We start from the raw sequence: 21,231 nt of genomic DNA, 5'->3' as shown, positions 1-21,231 counted from the left end.
ATATACGTGTATATATAGTAAGTTTGGTTCCTGCGTCAGTCGCGGTGTTTGCTGTCGACACCCCCGTACTCTGCCCACGTTAGCCGGTTGGCACAAGTTTAATAAGAGATTTGTGTGTGATCTTCTCGTCTGCCTGAAGGGAAGCTGGCTGACTTTTTATCCTCCAATCCTTCAACTCTGTGTAAACTGTCGAGTTGACATTTACTAACGTGCAAAACAATCCAGGCTTTTTACATATTAGCGCATGACTCATCTCTGCCGCTTTTGTCGACGACTAGTTACCCAATCCTCTACGGGGACCCCCCACCCTCCCGCCCGTGCTTATTAACAGCCTATAGGTTTTTTCCACTTTTATTTTGACACCTGTCAGGTGACGAATCACTACATATCATTTCTCATTCGCATAGACACTTATCCACGTCTTGAATGTTTCATAATAGCGGTGTAATTTACACCCACCTGCCTCACTATGCACAAATTTACACACAATTATATAAGCGTTTCGTTCTTTCTCTGTTTTGTGGGGGGGGGGGTTGATATAAAACACTCACTATAGGGACGTGCTTAGATAAAGGACATCTGCAGCAAAAACAACTTATGCCCTATAGCCAGGATAGGTCTGATCGTGGGGGGTTTGACCGATGGGACCCCCCTGCATTGCCGTGCTGTTCGCCGGTTGATGCATGTAGCGTCAACCTCCCTGAGGGCGACGATATGCCCCCTCCCCATACAGTTCTATGGGAGAGGCGGGGAGGCAAGAATGCTGCATTTCTGCCTCTCCCATAGAGATGCATGGAGAGGCCGTGTCGGCCGCAACATCATGTTGCGTCGACACGCCTCCTGCACGGGAGAGCCGTGGCAGAGCCGAGGCCCTGTGAAGGAGATTGCGGGGGGTACCAGCGTTCAGTCCCCTATGGTCAGACACTTATCCCCTATCCTGTGGATAAGGGATAAATTGTTTTTGCGGCATATTTCCTTTAACCGAGGGGGGGGCGTTTCTCCAAAGGCAGCTCTTCTGGTAACATATTGCTGGCAGTCCGGTTCCACCATGGAAACTTCGGATTGGTTACCTTTGCTCCACCTGCTACTTTCCACACTCTTCCTCGCTGTCATACCCATGCACTTGCCTTTGCTGCCAGCTCTGCCCGTATGGTACGCGGGCACCCTATATCGCTGAAAAAAAATAATGCTTCTGTATGTTACTCACTAGGTCATGCAGATGCTTTACACTTTTTTTATGTGTCTAGCTTCTGTATTTGGTTCACAAATCCCTCTGTTCTACTGCTCACACATTCTGGCATCTACTGCTTAGTAAGGGGTGTGCCCGAGGCAAGCATTGAGCCCGCCCTCAATCGCCGTGCATTCACTTTCTTCCTGAGTCTGCTGTGCTGTGCTTTGTCTCTTTATCCAATCACTGCAGGCTGCTCTGTAACCCCCTCTTTTCTGTGTTTATGCTGAAGTCTGATAGAACAAGAGTGAGCACAGAGGAATGCTAGTCCTGCCCTCACATATTGGAATTTGTCCCAGCCTGAGCTTGAGCTGGAGACAAAGATGATGCTGCAGCCGGACAGGATCATGTTTTAGTGGTCTTTTCATAAGCCATGATTTCTATAAAAAGGAGATTAAAGGGGTACTCCGCCCCTAGACATCTTATCCCCTATGCAAGGGAGCGGAAGAGCGTGACGTCAATGCTCCGCCCCCTGTGTGACGTCACGCCCCGTCCCCTCAATGCAAGTTTATGGGAGGGGGCGTGACGGCCGTCACGCCCCCTCCCATAGACTTGCATTGAGGGGACGGGGCGTGACGTCACACGGGGGCGGAGTCGTGACGTTTCGCTCGCGTGGTCGGGATCCGAAGCCTCCAGCATTGCCACAAGCTGTTGAGGTGGGTGCTGCAGCGGAGATCTCGGGGGTCCCCAGCAGCAGGACCCCCGCGATCTGACATCTTATCCCCTATCCTTTGGATAGGGGATAAGATGTCTAGGGGCGGAGTACCCCTTTAAGCATTTTATGAAGTACATTAGAAAGGTTAATGTTTCGCTAAGATGTACAGCATTTAAATCATTTTTGATTCTGACAGTGCCCATTTAAAGGGGTTCTCCGGTGCTTAGACATCTTATCCCCTATCCAAAGGATAGGGGATAAGATGCCTGATCGCGGGAGTCCCGCCGCTGGGGACCACCGGGATCTTGCACGCGGCACCCCGTTTGTAATCAGTCCCCGGAGCGTGTTCGCTCCGGGTCTAATTACTGACGACCACAGGGCCGGCGGCGTGTGACGTCACGCCTCCACCCCCGTGTGACGTCACGCTCCGCCCCTCAATGCAAGCCTACGGGAGGGGGCGTGATAGCAATCACGCCTCCTCCCGTAGGCTTGTATTGAGGGGCGGAGCGTGACGTCACACGGGGGCGGAGGCGTGACGTCACATGCCGCCGGCCCTGTGGTTGTCGGTAATCAGACCCGGAGCGAACACGCTTCGGGGACTGATTACAAACGGGGTGCCGCGTGCAAGATAAGAGGTCTAAGCACCGGAGAACCCCTTTAAAGGTCCAATGTGCACACCCAGATCCTTTCCCTGCCATGAGACCCTGTGCAGTAGGTTCCCAGCCTGTTAGTATCCTGCTAAGGTGTTCTTTCTATGTTCTTCCCATGTTTGCCCCCTCCTTGTTACCTCACCTTGCCTTGTCTCTCCTTACTGTATATTCATGTCCTCATTGGCATTCTATATAAAACACATACCGCACGAGGAATTAAAGAAGCCGAATTGCCTTTTTTGTGTGTTTTTTTTCTTTATTATTTTTTAATTGTGTTATTAATGAAGCTTTCCTAATTATCATCCCTTTTAGTTAAATAAGTTTGTTTTCCACAGAACAAATAATTCTCCTAATGGTTTTGTGCACATTGCGCCTCTTGTAGTCAATTTACTGTTATCATTACAGATGGCTCCCTCGGCTTCGGTCGTCACGTCGGGAGATTCGCTGTTTATCTCCTTATTGCGGCAAATAAATGATATATTCCTGCCGGTCGGCATCATTAAGCCGATCAGTCACAGCTGAAATGGATTCATCGCTGTATGGGATCCTAGGCTTTTTTTTAATATAATTTTGTATTTTTCTAAATATTACAATGTAATGATCTGTAGGAGAGAAGTGTCAACGGGGAAATAAATTTAGATTAAAGGGGTACTCCAGTGGAAAACATTTTTTTCTTAAATCAACTGGTGCCAGAAAGTTAAACAGATTTGTAAATTATTTCTATCAAAAAATCTTAATCCTTCCAGTACTTATCAGCTGCTGTTACGATCCACAGGAAGTTCTTTTCTTTTTGAATTTCCTTTCTGCCTGACCACAGTGCTCTCTGCTGACAACTCCATGTCAGAAACTGTCCAGAGTAGGAGAGGTTTTCTATGGGGATTTGCTCCTACTCTGGACAGTTCCTAAAATGGATAGACGTGTCAGCAGAGAGCACTGTGGTCAGGCAGAAAGGAAATTCAAAAAGAAAAGAACTTCCTGTGGAGCATACAGCAGCTGATAAGTACTGGAAGGATTAAGATTTTTTAATAGAAGTAATTTACAAATCTGTTTAACTTTCTGGCACCAGTTGATTTAAAAACATGTTTTCCAGTGGAGTACCCCTTTAAAATGGTGCCTGGGATATAAATTAAATGTTTAGGCTATATACATATATATATACACATACGATGTCCCGTTTTTGGTGCAGCGATAGAGCAGGTCAACCAAATGTGCCAGGACACAGGAAATACATTGGCCAGAAAGAATAAAGGCAATTCACGTTTCTCATGCTTTTAAAAATCTTTATTGATCATGTCAGATATGAGATATATAGATAGATATGAGATAAATAGATAGATATGAGATAGATAGATATGAGATAGATAGATATGAGATAAATGGATGGATAGATAGATATGAGAAAGATAGATAGATAGATATGAGACAGATAGATATATAGATATGAGATAGATAGATAGATAGATAGATAGATAGATAGATATGAGATAGATAGATATGAGATAGATAGATATGAGATAAATGGATGGATAGATAGATATGAGAAAGATAGATAGATAGATATGAGACAGATAGATATATAGATATGAGATAGATAGATATGCGATAGATATGAGATAGATAGATAGGAGATAGATAGATAGATAGATAGATAGATAGGAGATAGATAGATATGAGATAGATAGATAGATAGAAAGATAGGAGATAGATATGCGATAGATAGATAGGAGATAGATAGATATGCGATAGATAGATAGGAGATAGATAGATATGAGATAGATAGATAGATAAACAAGGATAAGTTGGCCAGCACTACTGATATCAGAACTACAGCATGGACCTGGCATACAGGTGCACGCTGCCAGGCTGAATATACATAAACAGGAGAATACAGCAGCACACTGCTAGCACAAAGATACAGATAAAACATGAAATGCTATACAGCTATAGTGCAAAAAATGAAAAAGTGAGGTATTTAGCTCACAATTTGGCGGCCAAATAGTTTGGACCATCCCACCACGGTAAGGTGACCTCATTGGGACGGACCCTACACTGTGAATATGCCTCTGTGTAATCAGTTTAACAGGCATTGCAAGGTGGGGGAGTGGCTACCTCCATGTTGGCTCCTGCACCCCACCCACCTCTATTAGGTGTGTATAAGGTGCTGGACATCTCAGACCTTGCAATTCCTGTTAAACTGATTACACAGAGGCATATTCACAGTGTATGGTCCGTCCCAATGAGGTCACCTTACCGTGGTGGAATGGTCCAAACTATTTGGCCGCCAAATTGTGAGCTAAGTACCTCACTTTTTCATTTTTTTCATTTTTTGCACTATAGCTGTATAGCATTTCATGTTTTGTCTGTATCTTTGTGCTTGCAGTGTGCTGCTGTATTCTCCTGTTTATAGATAGATAGATATGAGATAGATAAATAGATATAGATAGATATGAGATAAATATGAGATAGATAGATATGAGATAGATAGAAAGATATGAGATAGATAGATAAACAGATATAGATATATATGAGAAAGATAGATATGAGATACATAGATAGATATGAGATAGATAGATAGATAGATATGAGATAGATAGATAGATAGATAGATATGAGATAGATATGAGAGAGAGAGATATTTTGCATTGGGGCCAGGGAATGATTCAATAGTTGAAGCTCAGTTTGGACTATCCCACCAAAGTATCACAAGATCCTCTGGTGGACCCTGGCTCTGACAGAATGATAGGCCCAGGTGTGCTAGCAGAAGACGACCCCATTTGGAGGCAACTTTACAACCAATCACTTGTCACTAGGGTTTATTTTGTATGGGATGATGACATATAACCTATCTGTTCTATGTAATATCAACAAAGGCTACATTGTGGTGTAGGTGAAACTTCATACAACTTCCACAAACACTGCAGTGAATCATTTGGACACCAAAACATAGAAGCCTTCATGCTATGCCTCTGCGGGTAACATGAATATTAAAGGGGTACTCTGGTGGAAAAAAATCAACTGGTACCAGAAAGTTAAACAGATTTGTAAATAACTTCTATATAAAAATGTTAACCCTTCCGGTACTTATCAGCTGCTGTATACTATGGATATACAACAGAGGAAGTCGTGTAGTTCTTTCCAATCTGACCACAGTGCTCTCTGCTCACACCTCTGTCTGTGTCAGGAACTATCCGGAGCAGGAGAGATTTTCTTTTGGGATTTGTTTTAACTCTGGACAGTTCCAGACGCAGAAAGAGCTGTCAGCAGAGAGCACTGCGGTCAGACTGGAAAGAACTATGTCACGATTGGGCATGGAAGGAGTGCACACTATTCTCGCCCACTCCCATATCCATGCCTACTTACGTACCCGCCCTAGGCAACGGGTCCGTAACCACAGTAACAGTCCCTCTCTAGACAAGTGAGGGGAGTCAACTGTCAAAATAATAAAATACAATAATACAGACACAGGTTAAGGTACAGTAGGGAACAGACAGACTAACAGAAGCAAAACTAACACACTCACACAATAAGTCAAAGTCCACTATCCGTGTCAAAAACCATGAATAATCAAAGTTCAAAATCGCTAATACCAGAGAAGAGTCAGAGAGCGGAGGGTCAAAATGCCAGATATTACAGATACAGTAGAAAGCTAGCTAGGAATACAAACTGAGCTCTTTAGCAGGCAAAGACTGGGAGTAGACTGCCAGCTTATATGGAGCCAGAACAGGGGCTCCAACCAAGGCCAGCTGACCAGTCCAGACAGCCGGGCGTAACCCAGCAACAAAAAACAACAAAGAACCTGTCAGAACCTTTTAACCCTATAGGTTCTGACAACTACACAACTTCCTGTGGAGCATACAGCAAAAACTGGAATGATTAAGATCTTTATATAGAAGTGATTTAAAAATCTGTATAACTTTCTGGCACCAGTTGATTTTAAAACATTTGTTTTCCACTTGTTTTCCTCTGGAGTTCCCCTTTAATACTGTACATCTAATTGCCTTATTGTACATATCCTGCATATCACATGCTAAGCTCATAATATGTTTTTATTATAGCTTTTCAGAAATGTAATTAAATATGTGAAACATTTACAAAATATATATAAAAAAAATATATAAGAAATTTGAAATTTGGGAATCCTAAACCAGTTAATCCTTATGCCTGAGATGTGAAAGATAATATGAATATGATTGATTTGAAATGTATTTAAAGTAAGAATTTCTTATCCTGTAGAGAATGTTTGCATTTATTTCATCATAGTATCACTTTTTTAAATTCTTGTTTATTTCAGGAACATCACTGCCTTAGAATCAAGATCCTGGGGGATTGCTATTATTGCGTGTCCGGCCTTCCGGAGCCGCGGCAGGACCACGCTCATTGTTGCGTTGAAATGGGACTCAGCATGATCAAGACTATTAGGTAATTGTTCTTTTCTTTTTCTGGCTTTGGGTATAAGGTGAAATTTGTTTTCACAACTAAAAATTCTAATGTTTGGTAACAATTCACTTCCCCGGCTGGCGGTATTATGTTTTTTGTGTATTTCAGCATATTGGATATAGATATAGGTTTATCACTGAATCTTGGATACAGTTAGTGTCAAAACCAAAAAGTTTTAAATCCAAATTAAACACTAAAATCTAACTTTGATTGTTCCTTAACTTTAAAGCAAAAAATCAAAAATAAGAGTAAACTCAGACCAACATTTGTTTAAAATACATGGTCCCGATACATGATTGTATTGGCTTAATACGGGCCATTAATGATGTAGTATCGGAAACCCAGTTGCTCCCACCAATCAGGAGACTTACAATAAATGGTCCATTAAATAGTTGCTAAAGGATAGGATGGGGAGTAGGGTAGGGTGTCGGGGGGGGGGGGGGGGAAGGGCCTAAGGGAGTATTGGCCTATGGATAGCGGCCACTACCTGCTTGCCCTTTATCTAGGTCCCTCCAACTACCCCTAAGCCTAGACGGAGTGATCGCCCTAAAAAGGACGGCCCCGTACAGGAACCTACCCCTGAATGAACTGGCCTTACCCTGTACTATAGACCACAAGGAGGCTCTTTGTCTCACTAGAATTGGCTATCTGTCTCTTTGGATAGGAGAAGGATAGACATGACCTACTGTCACCACAATCATAAGGGTGCCACCTATGGTATAGGTCCAGCTGAGTTGACCTGTATATGTAGTACCAGTGCTGGTAGGATATTATATTATCTCACACAGCTAATCTAAGATATATCACTTAATCCTGGGCCCCTTTAATAAAGGGGTGTTTGAGGTATACCCAATTAGGCCTTATAGATACACATTTGACAGAGCTATGACACATTAATCATAGTTAGTGCTGTGATATAGCATACAGGCGATAGAGAAAATCATAAAATACATAGATTAACTGTGATATATAACAGAGGCGACAGTAGGATCGCAAAAAACATGAATGAGGAGGCAGAGCAGTTTAACTTATCTGGACCATAAATGAAGTAAACGGTAAAAGGGGTTGTATCCCAGCCGTGTCCCGACGCGTTTCTTGCCCTAGTCGTCAGGGGACAATGAAGGGCATTGGATGAAATTAGGACCAGGGTTGTCCACCATGATGGTCAGTAGGGGCAGAGATAAGGTGACCAGTGATCCCGCTGCCATGCTGTGATGTGGTGCCAGCCATACTTATATACTGAGTCCCAGTCAGCCCCAGCCTATCATCAATCAAAAGGCGATAGACTGACTGGAGGCTCTAACCAATCAGCGTCTCTCAATCTCACTCCGGACCGCCTTATACTTGCAAGGAGGAATCCTTACCTTCTTTGTATAATCCTAGGCGTCCGTGTGTGTAGCCGGATTACTTCCGGGTATCGGTCATGTGATCCATCTGGACCACATGACCGTGGGTATCGGAAGTACGCTTGCGCGTACCGTCAGATGTCCGCCCCGCTCTCGCCTACAACGCTACTGAGCTGCGCAAGCGCATGAAGGTGACTATGATAGGTTTAATCACGCGCATGCGCCCGACAGAACTGCCGATACTCTCACAGCGTCTAAGTGTCTAGACATGTGCATTAGGGTGAAAATGACACTTAGAAAAAATTCAAGAATGGAATTAAGTATATTGAGAGACACAGTGTAAAAAAAGGTAAAAACGAAATAGGGGGATCAGATATGGATATCTTACATCCTAAATAGGACTGAATTGCTTATTCTTTATATTGATAACTGCCACTGTTATTAATAAGACACCGAGGCTATGCATATGAGGGCAAATATCTTTATATAAAAAAATCACTGCATATGACCAAAGATTTATCTGGACACAATGCTCCAGAGAGATATGGGACAACTGCACATTTTTGTGCTAATAATTAATGGCTAGGTTTGTGAAAACTTTTTTACCCTTGATATGGAGAAGAAGCTTATGATTTAGTTTATTAATCACCAAGGGATACAGTCAAGAATCATGGAGATGACGTCAGTTCTATAGCAAACATGCGAAGGATAACACCTCATTCATCCCCCTAGGGGTAGTTGATTTGAAACGGTGTATCCATCGTGTTTCCTTTTGTCAAAATCCCCACCTCGTGGAGAGGGGCGCACGACTTCTATAATAGAGAATTTCAGGCATTTGGGATCACTATTATGCTTTTCCCGCAGATGTCTGGCTATCGGGGTCGGGCGTTGGTGTTTAATATCATTAAGATGTTCACATATGCGCCTCCGAAACTCCCGTATTGTTTTGCCAATATAGTCGAGAGGGCAGCTGCACTGACAAAGATACACTACCCCTTTTGTTCTACAATTTCCAACATCTCTGATATCAAAACTAGCACCTGTAGATGAGCTTATGACCCGTTTAGTTCTGGCCATAAAGGGGCATGCCGTGCAGCCGCTACATGGAAAATTGCTACAGATGCGTCTTTCTAGCCACGATCCTGGTGGAATCAGGCGAGTATAATGGCTGTGAACTAGTCTGTCCTGAAGGCTGCGACCCTTCCGATACGTTATTAACGGTCGGGGAGATATCACCCTATCAAGGAGGGGATCAGCATGGAGAATGGACCAATTTTTTTGGATGATCCCATAGATTTCTGCTGAGTGATCATCGTATGTAGCTATAATCCGGGGAAAAGAGTCATCCTGTTGACGTTCACGGGGTGATAATAACTCTTCTCGTGGTTGGCTCTGCACATATTTGAATGCTGATGTGAGGATCTCAAAAGTTAGATTTTAGTGTTTAATTTGGATTTAAAAATAGATATAGGTTGCACTATTTTGCCGTCACGCCGTGATGTCACGAGCCTCCGGCGTTGCACCTGACGCTCTAAACAAATGCCAGGTGCAGCAGGTAGATTGTGGGGGACCCCCGCGATCAGAATTCTTATCCCCTATACTTTGGATAGGGGTAAGATGTCTAGGGGCGGAGTACCCCTTTAAAGGGAGGCTAGAATAGATAGGGGTCTATGTCAGGAAGTTTTCAGAGAATTCCCTGGGAGAGATGAAAACCCAGAAACTAGACGGACTGCAGAGGTAGGCCGCTAGTGACAGTCCCCAGAAAGTGACCAACCTAAACTCTGGCGATGGTTAGTCTCTAGTCCGTCCATCCCTAAACCTCTATGAGCAAGAAAGATGAGGCTTCACAAGAAGGGAAAGGCTCACAATATATGTTCTGAATGAGTAACAGACTGTATGCTGTTGTCAGCAAGAGGCAGTCTACTATAAAGTCTGTGGACTGAGATCTGGAGCTCAGTAGGCTTGAGGCTAGCCTGGAGCTAAGAGCTCAGGCGGAGAGCACAGCCTCTTAAGATGTGAGGACTGTTGTAGACGAGACTGTGGCTTGTTTATTATGTGACCGCCAAGTGCACGTGTCTGAGAAATGTAATAGAATAGAGGTTGTTGTATGCACTCCAGAGTTTGGTCAATAACATTTATTACGATAAGAACAGAACCCAACTACTGCGCCCTTCACAACATAGCGCCCCCATGCATCTTGGTCTTAAATAAACAAGTTTGATTTTATTACCTGTTTCTATCCATCTGTATAGTGATGACATTCTGATGTCTGCTTCTAGACAGAAGAAGAAGACTTCAGTTTCTGGAGGCTTCCCCCTTGGTACCAGAGTTGGTACAAACCTTCATGTACTTGACTGATGTCTGTAAATCTCATAAATGACCAACAACAGTCCCAACATTTCTGCCAATTTCTTCTGGACAGGCTTGTTTTTGGGACCATAGAATGAGCAGGACTGTTCTTGGTTTGGTTTGCTAGTATTCGGGTGTAAGCGATATGTAAAACAATTTTCATGACTCTTTTCTCAATGATTTATTTCGTGTATCTCTTGAATTACAGATATGTCCGATCAAGAACGAAGCACGACATTGACATGAGGATTGGGATCCACTCCGGATCGGTTTTATGTGGAGTGCTGGGTCTTAGGAAATGGCAATTCGATGTGTGGTCCTGGGATGTGGATATTGCAAATAAATTGGAATCAGGTGGAATACCAGGGTAAGAGGTTCATTTATTTCTAACAATCAAAGCTGTAGACCGTTCCTGCCATGAATTGAGGTGGTACAAACCAGTATTAGGAGGTCTCTCTATGGAAACTTCTATTAAAGGGGTACCCCGCTGCTCAGCATTTGGAACAAACTGTTCCAAACACTGGAGCCGGGATCTAGTGATGTCATAGCCCCTCCCCTCATGACGTCACACTCCGCCCCCTCAATGCAAGTCTATGGGAGGGGACGTGACTGCCGTCACGCCCCCTCCCATAGGCTTGCATTGAGGGGGCGGGGTGTCATGGCGGGGTTATGATGTCACGAGCTCCCGGCGCTGGCTCCAGCATTCGGAACAGTTTGTTCCAAACGCTGAGCAGCGGAGTACACCTTTAAAGGACCCCTACATTCTAGGTGTCTTTGTACATCCTTGTAGGTCAACAAGGGTGTACAAACCAAAGAACAGAATATTCCAGGGTGATATGTTCCTGTTTTATTGGGGGGTGAAAACTGGAATAGGAATGTAGCCTCCCTCGGTGCTTCAGTGTTGGCAAACAAGAAGGTTGAAATGTAACTGACCCATAACAATGGCAGGGGCACTAGTATCTAATGGTGGTGTTAAAGGACATCTGCAGCGCTGGTACTTTTAAAAAAAAAGTTTACCTCAACTGATACCTCTTTGAAAGACCTTTCTAATGATACCTCATTTGTCCAAATCGGTCGAGCCGTTCTCCGGTAATTGCCGTCCGAAGCAGTTAGCAGCCATGTCATAGAGACTACATTTCCCATAACTCTCTGAGCAGAGGAGCAGTTCATTGTGCGCAGGCGCTCACAGCCTAGGCTGCGGCGCTGAAACGCCCCTACTGTACTCCACTGGAAAACATTATTATTATTTTAATCAACTGGTGCCAGAAAGTTAAACAGATTTGTAAATGACTTCTATTAAAAAAAATCTTTACCCTTCCAGTACTTTTTAGCAGCTGTATGCTACAGAGGAAATTCTTTTCTTTTTGAATTTATTTTTTGTCTTGTCCACAGTGCTCTCTGCTGACACCTGATGCCCGTATCAGGAACTGTCCAGAGCAGGAGAAAATCCCCATAGCAAACCTATGATGCTCTGGACAGTTCCTGACATGGACAGAGGTGTCAGCAGAGAGCAGTGTGGACAAGACAAAAAAGAAATTCAAAAAGAAAATAATTTCCTCTGTAGCATACAGCTACTAAAAAGTGCTGGAAGGGTAAATATTTTTTAATAGAAGTCATTTACAAATCTGTTTAAAGGGGTATTCCAGGAAAAAAACTTTTTTTTATATATCAACTGGCTCCAGAAAGTTAAACAGATTTGTAAAATACTTCTATTAAAAAATCTTAATCCTTTCAGGACTTATGAGCTTCTGAAGTTAAGGTTGTTCTTTTCTGTCTAAGTGCTCTCTGATGACACCTGTCTCGGGAAACGCCCAGTTTAGAAGCAAATCCCCATAGCAAACCTCTTCTAAACTGGGCGTTTCCCAAGACACGTGTCATCAGAGAGCACTTAGACAGAAAAGAACAACCTTAACTTCAGAAGCTCATAAGTACTGAAATGATTAAGATTTTTTAATAGAAGTAATTTACAAATCTGTTTAACTTTCTGGAGCCAGTTGATATATATATAAAAAAGTTTTTTCCTGGATAACCCCTTTAACTTTCTGGCACCAGTTGATTTAATAAAATGTAATATTTTTTTCCACCGGAGTACCCCTTTAAGTCCACTGGGAGCTTTCCACTTCTTTTCATAGAGACAGGGATTGTCTTCATGAGTCGACTCCTTTTTATATTCTCTTCTGTATACTTTTCAGTCTTCCACATACACTTATTAATTTAAAGTATTTCCTTTATTTTCACTTTAAAGGAGAATTCATATTTCAAAAGCTTCTCTTGACTGCCTTAATGGGGATTATAATGTAGAAGAAGGACACGGCAAGGAAAGAAATGAATTTTTAAGGAAACATAATATCGAAACCTACCTGATAAAGCAACCGGAGGAGAACCTCCTAACACTCCCGGAAGACATAGTGAAAGAGTCCGTGAGTCCGGCAGACAGGAGAAACAGTGGAGCAACTTTTACGGAGGGTTCCTGGAGCCCGGAACTTCCCTTCGATAACATTGTGGGCAAGCAGAATGTAAGTCAAAACTTAATCTAACGTCAACAAGTATAAAGCATGCTTGAGTGGACCCCAGTAATGAAAGCCTCAGAGGGAACGCAACCGTCTTTAACCTTTTCTCTAACATGAAACTTCAAATGATTATGCAAACCCTCTCGAGGGCAAAATTAACCTACCGAATGTATCATTTGAAGGAAATGCCAAACCTATCAAAATGAAATCTCCATATGATTTGAAAAGGGATTAAATAAAAATGTTATGGGACGATCGGCCGAATTGACTGAATGTAGGATCAACCAAGTCGTATTGTGTATAAATGGTCCTCATGGTGCTTTCCGCCCTCTCCTCACTTAAGGCAGGTGTGTATTATACGCTGGATATGCAAAGTGCATGCAATGATGCATGAACTAAAAGACCCATATTCTAGATTAATGCTCCAGGAAAGGAAACCTCATTATGCATCCATTAGCATATTCATGAAAATTGCATACGAAAACAAATGAAGCCATGCTATGGGAAAAACCATACCCATGGGGAACAGTGCTGAGGGGAGAATGTGAAAAGTATCATTGTTTGCTATCAAGGCGCTCAAGTAGAGAATAGCCTCCTGTCCATTTGCATGGGATAGAATAAGTGGAGGTCGGCACTTCTGCATGAAGTGGTGCACGTGGATAGGTCAATGCATAGTAGAAAAAAAAAGGTCCCAGCACTCACCAACCATCAAACAAATAGTTATTTTATTTAATATCCTTAGTAGAACAGGACGCGTTTCGGCATCAAGCCATCCTCTGCTGTTAATCTGATCACACAGAGGTCGACACTTCTACATATAGTGGTGCACGTGGATAGGTCAATGCATAGTAGAGAAAAAAAAGGTCCCAGCACTCACCAACCATCAAGCAAATAGTTTTTTTTATTTAATATCCTTAGTAGAACACGACGTATTTCGGCATCAAGCCATCCTCTGCTGTTAATCTGATCACACAGAGGTCGGCACTTCTACATTTAGTGGTGCACGTGGATAGGTCAATGCATAGTAGAAAAAAAAAGGTCCCAGCACTCACCAACCATCAAACAAATAGTTTTTTTTATTTAATATCCTTAGTAGAACAGGACACATTTCGGCATCAAGCCTTCCTCTGCTGTTAATCTGATCAGAAGCAGGTCAGCACTCCTACATATAGTGGTGCACTGGGATAGGTCAATGCATAGTAGAAAAAAAGGTCCCAGCACTCACCGACCTTCAAGCAAATAGTTTTTTTTTAATTTAATATCCTTAGTAGAACAGGACGCATTTTGGCATCAAGCCTTCCTCTGCTGTTAATCTGATCACACGAAGGTTGGCACTTCTGCATATAGCGGTGCACGTGTATAGGTCAATGCATAGTAGAAAAAAAAAAGGGTCCCAGCACTCACCAACCTTCAAGCAAATAGTTTTTTATCTCATATCCTTAGTAGAACAGGACACGTTTCGGCATCAAGTCTTCCTCTGCTGTTAATCTGATCCCACGCAGGCGTCCTGGACGCCAGCGTGGGATCATATTAACAGCAGAGGAAGGCTTGATGCCGAAACGCATCCTGTTTTACTAAGGATATGAAATAAAAACAACAATTTGCTTGAAGGTTGGTGAGTGCTGGGAAATTTTTATTTTTTTTCATTTACAGGGATAGATGTGTCATCTACCAACAGAGAAGACCAATGACCCTGCCGATATGGCATTGTCTGCGGTTACTGAACGTAACTTGTGTTAAATCATATTAACCCTAATGGATGGGATTCTATAGATAACTAATAGTTTTGTTTCCACATTTTATGTTTTAGAGGAAGTTAGTATAAAACATTATTGGGCTTTAATATCTCTGAATCTAAAAACATGACAAAAAAAACCCATGGTATATGAACACATGGTATCGGTTATCACATTTAAGTCACAACCTTTCTAGAAAAGATTCACTTAAATATCTATCTACTCCTTCCACTGCCAACCTTCCTACTAAGTTCTACTCTTCTGTTGTATCTCTTTTTTATAGAATATCAGATTCTGTTACTATATCTCCTCATATAATATCTGCTTCTTCTCATATATCTCCTCATATAATATCTGCTTCTTCTCATATATCTCCTCATATAATATCTGCTTCTTCTTATATATCTCCTCATATAATATCTGCTTCTTCTTGTATATCTCCTCATATAATATCTGCTTCTTCTCATATATCTCCTCATATAATATCTGCTTCTTCTTATATATCTCCTCATATAATATCTGCTTCTTCTCATATATCTCCTCATATAATATCTGCTTCTTCTCATATATCTCCTCATATAATATCTGCTTCTTCTTATATATCTCCTCATATAATATCTGCTTCTTCTTATATATCTCCTCATATAATATCTGCTTCTTCTTGTATATCTCCTCATATAATATCTGCTTCTTCTCATATATCTCCTCATATAATATCTGCTTCTTCTCATATATCTCCTCATATAATATCTGCTTCTTCTTATATATCTCCTCATATAATATCTGCTTCTTCTCATATATCTCCACATATAATATCTGCTTCTTCTCATATATCTCCTCAGATATTATCTGCTTCTTCTTGTGTATCTCCTCATATAATATCTGCTTCTTCTTATATATCTCCTCAGATATTATCTGCTTCTTCTTGTGTATCTTCTCCTCATATAATATCTGCTTCTTCTTGTGTATCTCTTCATATAATATCTGCTTCTTCTTGTATATCTCCTCATATATCTGCTTCTTCTTGTGTATCTCCTCATATAATATCTGCTTCTTCTTGTATATCTCCTCATATAATATCTGCTTCTTCTTGTATATCTCCTCATATAATATCTGCTTCTTCTCATATATCTCCTCATATAATATCTGCTTCTTCTTATATATCTCCTCATATAATATCTGCTTCTTCTCATATATCTCCACATATAATATCTGCTTCTTCTCATATATCTCCTCAGATATTATCTGCTTCTTCTTGTGTATCTCCTCATATAATATCTGCTTCTTCTTATATATCTCCTCAGATATTATCTGCTTCTTCTTGTGTATCTTCTCCTCATATAATATCTGCTTCTTCTTGTGTATCTCCTCATATAATATCTGCTTCTTCTTGTATATCTCCTCATATATCTGCTTCTTCTTGTATATCTCCTCATATAATATCTGCTTCTTCTTATATATCTCCTCATATAATATCTGCTTCTTGTCGTATATCTCCTCATATAATATCTGCTTCTCCTCATATATCTCCTCATATATTATCTGCTTCTTCTTGTATATCTCCTCATATAATATCTGCTTCTTCTCATATATCTCCTCATATATCTGCGTCTTTTACTATATCTTCCCCTCATATAATATCTTCTTCTTCTCGTATATCTCCTCATATAATATCTGCTTCTTATACTATATCTTCTCAAATAATATCTGCTTCTTCTATTATATATTCTCCTCATATAATATCTGCTTCTTCTATTATATATTCTCCTCATATAATATCTGCTTCTTCTATTATATATTCTCCTCATATAATATCTGCTTCTTATACTATATCCTCCCCTCATATAATATCTGCTTCTTATACTATATCTTCTTCTCATATAATATCTGCTTCTTATACTATATATTCTCCTCATATAATATCTGCTTCTTATACTATACAGTATCTTCTCCTCATATAATATCTGCTTCTTATACTAAATCTTCTCCTCATATAATATCTGCTTCTTCTATTATATATTCTCCTCATATAATATCTGCTTCTTCTACTATATCTTCCCCTCATATAATATCTGCTTCTTATACTATATCTTCCCCTCATATAATATCTGCTTCTTATACTATATCTTCCCCTCATATAATATCTGCTTCTTATACTATATCTTCCCCTCATATAATATCTGCTTCTTATACTATATCTTCCCCTCATATAATATCTGCTTCTTCTCATATATCTCCTCATATAATATCTGCTTCTTCTCGTATATCTCCTCATATAATATCTGCTTCTTCTATTATATATTCTCCTCATATAATATCTGCTTCTTATACTATATCCTCCCCTCATATAATATCTGCTTTTTCTAATACACTGCTCAAAAAAATAAAGTGAACACTTAAACAACACAATGTAACTCCAAGTCACTGACACTTGTGTGAGATCCCACTGTCCACTCAGGAAGCAACACTGATTGACAATCAATTTCACATGGAACAGACAACAGGTGGAAATTATAGGCAATTAGCAAGACACCCCAATAAAGGAGTGGTTCTGCAGGTGGTGACCACAGACCACTTCTCAGTTAATATGCTTCCTGGCTGATGTTTTGGTCACTTTTGAATTCTGGCGGTGCTTTCACTCTAGTGGTAGTATGAGACGGAGTCTACAACCCACACAAGTGGCTCAGGTAGCGCAGCTCATCCAGGATGGCACATCAATGCGAGCTGTGGCAAGAAGGTTTGCTGCGTCTGTCAGCGTAGTGTCCAGAGCATGGAGGAGCTACCAGGAGACAGGCAAGTACATCAGGAGACGTGGAGGAGGCCGTAGGAGTGCAACAACCCAGCAGCAGGACCGCTACCTCCACCTTTGGGCAAGGAGGAGCAGGAGGAGCACTGCCAGAGCCCTGCAAAATGACCTCCAGCAGGCCACAAATGTGCATGTGTTCACTCAAACGGTCAGAAACAGACTCCATGAGGGTGGTATGAGGGTCCGACATCCACAGGTGGGGGTTGAGCTTACAGCCCAACACCGTGCAGGATGTTTGTCATTTGCCAGAGATCACCAAGATTGGCAAATTCGCCACTGGCGCCCTGTGCTCTTCACAGATGAAAGCAGGTTCACACTGAGCACATGACAGACGTGACAGAGTCTGGAGATGCTGTGGAGAACGTTCTGCTGCCTGCAACATCCTCCAGCGTGACCGGTTTGCTGGTGGGTTAGTAATGGTGTGGGGTGGCATTTCTTTGGGGGGCCGCACAGCCCTCCATGTGCTTGCCAGAGGTAGCCTGACTGCCATTAGGTACCGAGATGAGATCTTCAGACCCCTTGTGAGACCATATGCTGGTACGGTTGGCCCTGGGTTCCTCCTAATACAAGACAATGCTAGACCTCATGTGGCTGGAGTGTGTCAGCAGTTCCCACAAGAGGAAGGCATTGATGCTATGGACTGGCCGCCCGTTCCCCAGACCTGGATCCGATTGAGCACATCTGGGACGTCTCGCTCCATCCACCACAGACTGTCCAGGAGTTGGCGGATGCTTTAGTCTAGGTCTGGGAGGACATCCCTCAGGAGACCATCCTCCACCTCATCAGGATCATGCCCAGGCATTGTAGGGAGGTCATACGGGCACGTGGAGGCCACACACACTACTGAGCCTCATTGTGACTTGTATTAAGGACATTACATAAAGTTGGATCAGCCTGTAGTGGGGTTTTCCACTGTGATTTTGAGTGTGACTCCATATCCAGACCTCCAGGGGTTCATACATTTGATTTCCATTGATCATTTTTGTGTGATTTTGTTGTCAGCGCATTCAAGTATGTAAAGACGAAAGTATTTAATACGATTAGTTCATTCATTCATATCTAGGACGTGTTATCTTAGTGTTATCTTTAGTTTTTGAGCAGTGTATGTCTACCCCTCATATATCTGCTTCTTATACTATATCTTCTCCTCATACAATACCTGATTATTCTACTTGTCTTCTTATATCACACTTTCCATCCTGCTGTATTTTATCTTCCTTTCCTATATTTGCATCCTGTTATATTTTTATCTTCTATTTTGTTTTTAAATAGTTATTGTTCCATTTTCTTCTCTTTCTTTATTCTTCTTGTCATTGTTCCTTCTCCTCCTGCAGTATCTTCACCACGTTTTGTATCTTCTCTTCATCATATCTTTTTACTGTCCATTCCCCTCATAAGGTTCTCATACACTCTCACTAGCAGTGGACTGAATGCTCATTCAGCAGTCGTTCCTCCTCTTGTTCCCATGTATGCACACTGGCTGACATTTATCATTGTCTTTAGACAGTTTTTTGCGTCTACAAAAGGCGCAATCAGGGTTTATTTGCGCCTTTTTTGCACTTTTTGTTTACACATTTCTGCTGATTTTGAGTTGTAATCCATTGATTTTGGCAATACACATGATATGGAAGGGTTTTATGAACTGCACCTTTTTGTGAAAAGGCGCAAAAAAGGCGCAAAGCCACTGAAATGTCTCTAAAACTACACCAGCCCAGACTTAGCTTAGCTTTATGGTGTATTTGAAGAGAGAAATTTCAGAAAATGTGACCTGCACAAAATGTATCTAATGCTCTGTGACCATTTCATAAATTTGGCGCTCCTACACATTACCAGCACACAAAAAAAAGGTGTAGAAAAATGCTTCACTTACACCTACAATGATAAATGCTTCACTTACACCTACAATGATAAATGCTTCACTTACACCTACAATGATAAATGCTTCACTTACACCTACAATGATAAATGCTTCACTTACACCTACAATGATAAATGCTTCACTTACACCTACAATGATAAATGCTTCACTTACACCTACAATGATAAATGCTTCACTTACACCTACAATGATAAATGCTTCACTTACACCTACAATGATAAATGCTTCACTTACACCTACAATGATAAATGCTTCACTTACACCTACAATGATAAATGCTTCACTTACACCTACAATGATAAATGCCGGCCACTCTGCTTATATGAGCGTGCATGTGTTCCCAATGGGGAGAGGGGTATAAGCTGTTGCCACACTCCTCTGTTGGTAGTTGTTTACATTTTACAGTCAGCAGACCCCCCATACACATAAGATAGTTGTCCGAATCCACAGAAGTCATAAGGTTCAGTCTCCGGCTGCATTTTCTCATGACACTTTATATTTTTCTTTTGTTGTATCAATCTCTATTGTACTTTTCGGTAACTTTATCACCAACAATTCTTCATCATACCAGAAGAGAACACCACATGTCTGTCTCTCCCCTTTCTATCTTCTCTTTCTACTGTCACCTCCTTCTATCCTCTCACTTGTTTCACGTGTTTCTCCTTCATGTTATGTCCCTTCAGCAGTAATATACAGACTTGTGTAAAAGGTATAGACGCCTAACTGTCTATTTTATTGTCTACTTTATCTTGAGTCACATTTGTTTTAATGGTGTTGACCACGTTTTAGCATGTTTATAGCAGACCACAATAACTCTTATAGTCAGTGACTAGTGTATCATTACTTCACTGTGACCCTAATATTAGGATTGATACAAGTCCGCCCCAAACTGATCCCCCATTATTATGCTGTCCGTCCCCTGTCCATAAGATGGCGCTAGATGGATGTACTGCACGCAAGCAGCAGGCACAGTGATATGTATGGTCACTGCTATAAACATACTAAAAGGGGTCAACCCCAGTGGTATTCTGATAGATAGATAGATAGATAGATAGATAGATATGAGATAGATAGATAGATATGAGATAGATAGATATGATATAGATAGATAGATGTGAGATAGATAGATAGATATGAGATAGATAGATATGAGATAGATAGATAGATAGATAGATGTGAGATAGATAGATAGATAGATAGATATGAGATAGATAGATAGATATGAGATAGATATATAGATATGAGATAGATAGATATGAGATAGATAGATAGATAGATATGAGATAGAGAGATATGAGATAGATAGATAGATATGATATAGATAGATGTGAGATAGATATGATATAGATAGATAGATAGATAGATAGATATGAGATAGATAGATAGATATCAGATAGATAGATATGAGATAGATAGATATGAGATAGATAGATAGATATGACATAGACAGATAGATATGAGATAGATAAATATGAGATAGATGTGAGATGTATTGCAGCACTATATTGTATATCCATGCTCATAAGACACTGAGGTTACTTTATTGTATTGTTTGTTTCCTTGATGCCAGTGGTGATTATTTGAATAACTGAGGATAGGAATATCTGAGTAGTAATAGTTCCGGTCCCGTCATTC

At 41.1% G+C, this 21,231-nt stretch overlaps 1 protein-coding gene across 4 annotated transcripts in view; it reads left to right on the top strand.

Annotated features, from left to right (window-relative positions):
* ADCY8 (adenylate cyclase 8) overlaps positions 1-21,231 on the top strand; it is a 318,781-nt gene that overhangs the window by 176,181 nt on the left and 121,369 nt on the right. For all 4 annotated transcript variants that reach the window (XM_056522765.1, XM_056522766.1, XM_056522764.1 and 1 more), the window contains 3 exons: positions 6,825-6,952; positions 10,874-11,032; positions 12,911-13,181. In XM_056522765.1, the coding sequence (XP_056378740.1) occupies positions 6,825-6,952; positions 10,874-11,032; positions 12,911-13,181 (558 nt within the window). The remainder of the gene's footprint in view (positions 1-6,824; positions 6,953-10,873; positions 11,033-12,910; positions 13,182-21,231) is intronic.

This window comes from Hyla sarda, chromosome 5 (genome assembly GCF_029499605.1).
Source record: "Hyla sarda isolate aHylSar1 chromosome 5, aHylSar1.hap1, whole genome shotgun sequence".
NCBI classification, from domain to species: domain Eukaryota; kingdom Metazoa; phylum Chordata; class Amphibia; order Anura; family Hylidae; genus Hyla; species Hyla sarda.
Note: the sequence above shows the minus strand (reverse complement) of the source record. Positions and strands in the feature narration are given on the sequence as shown.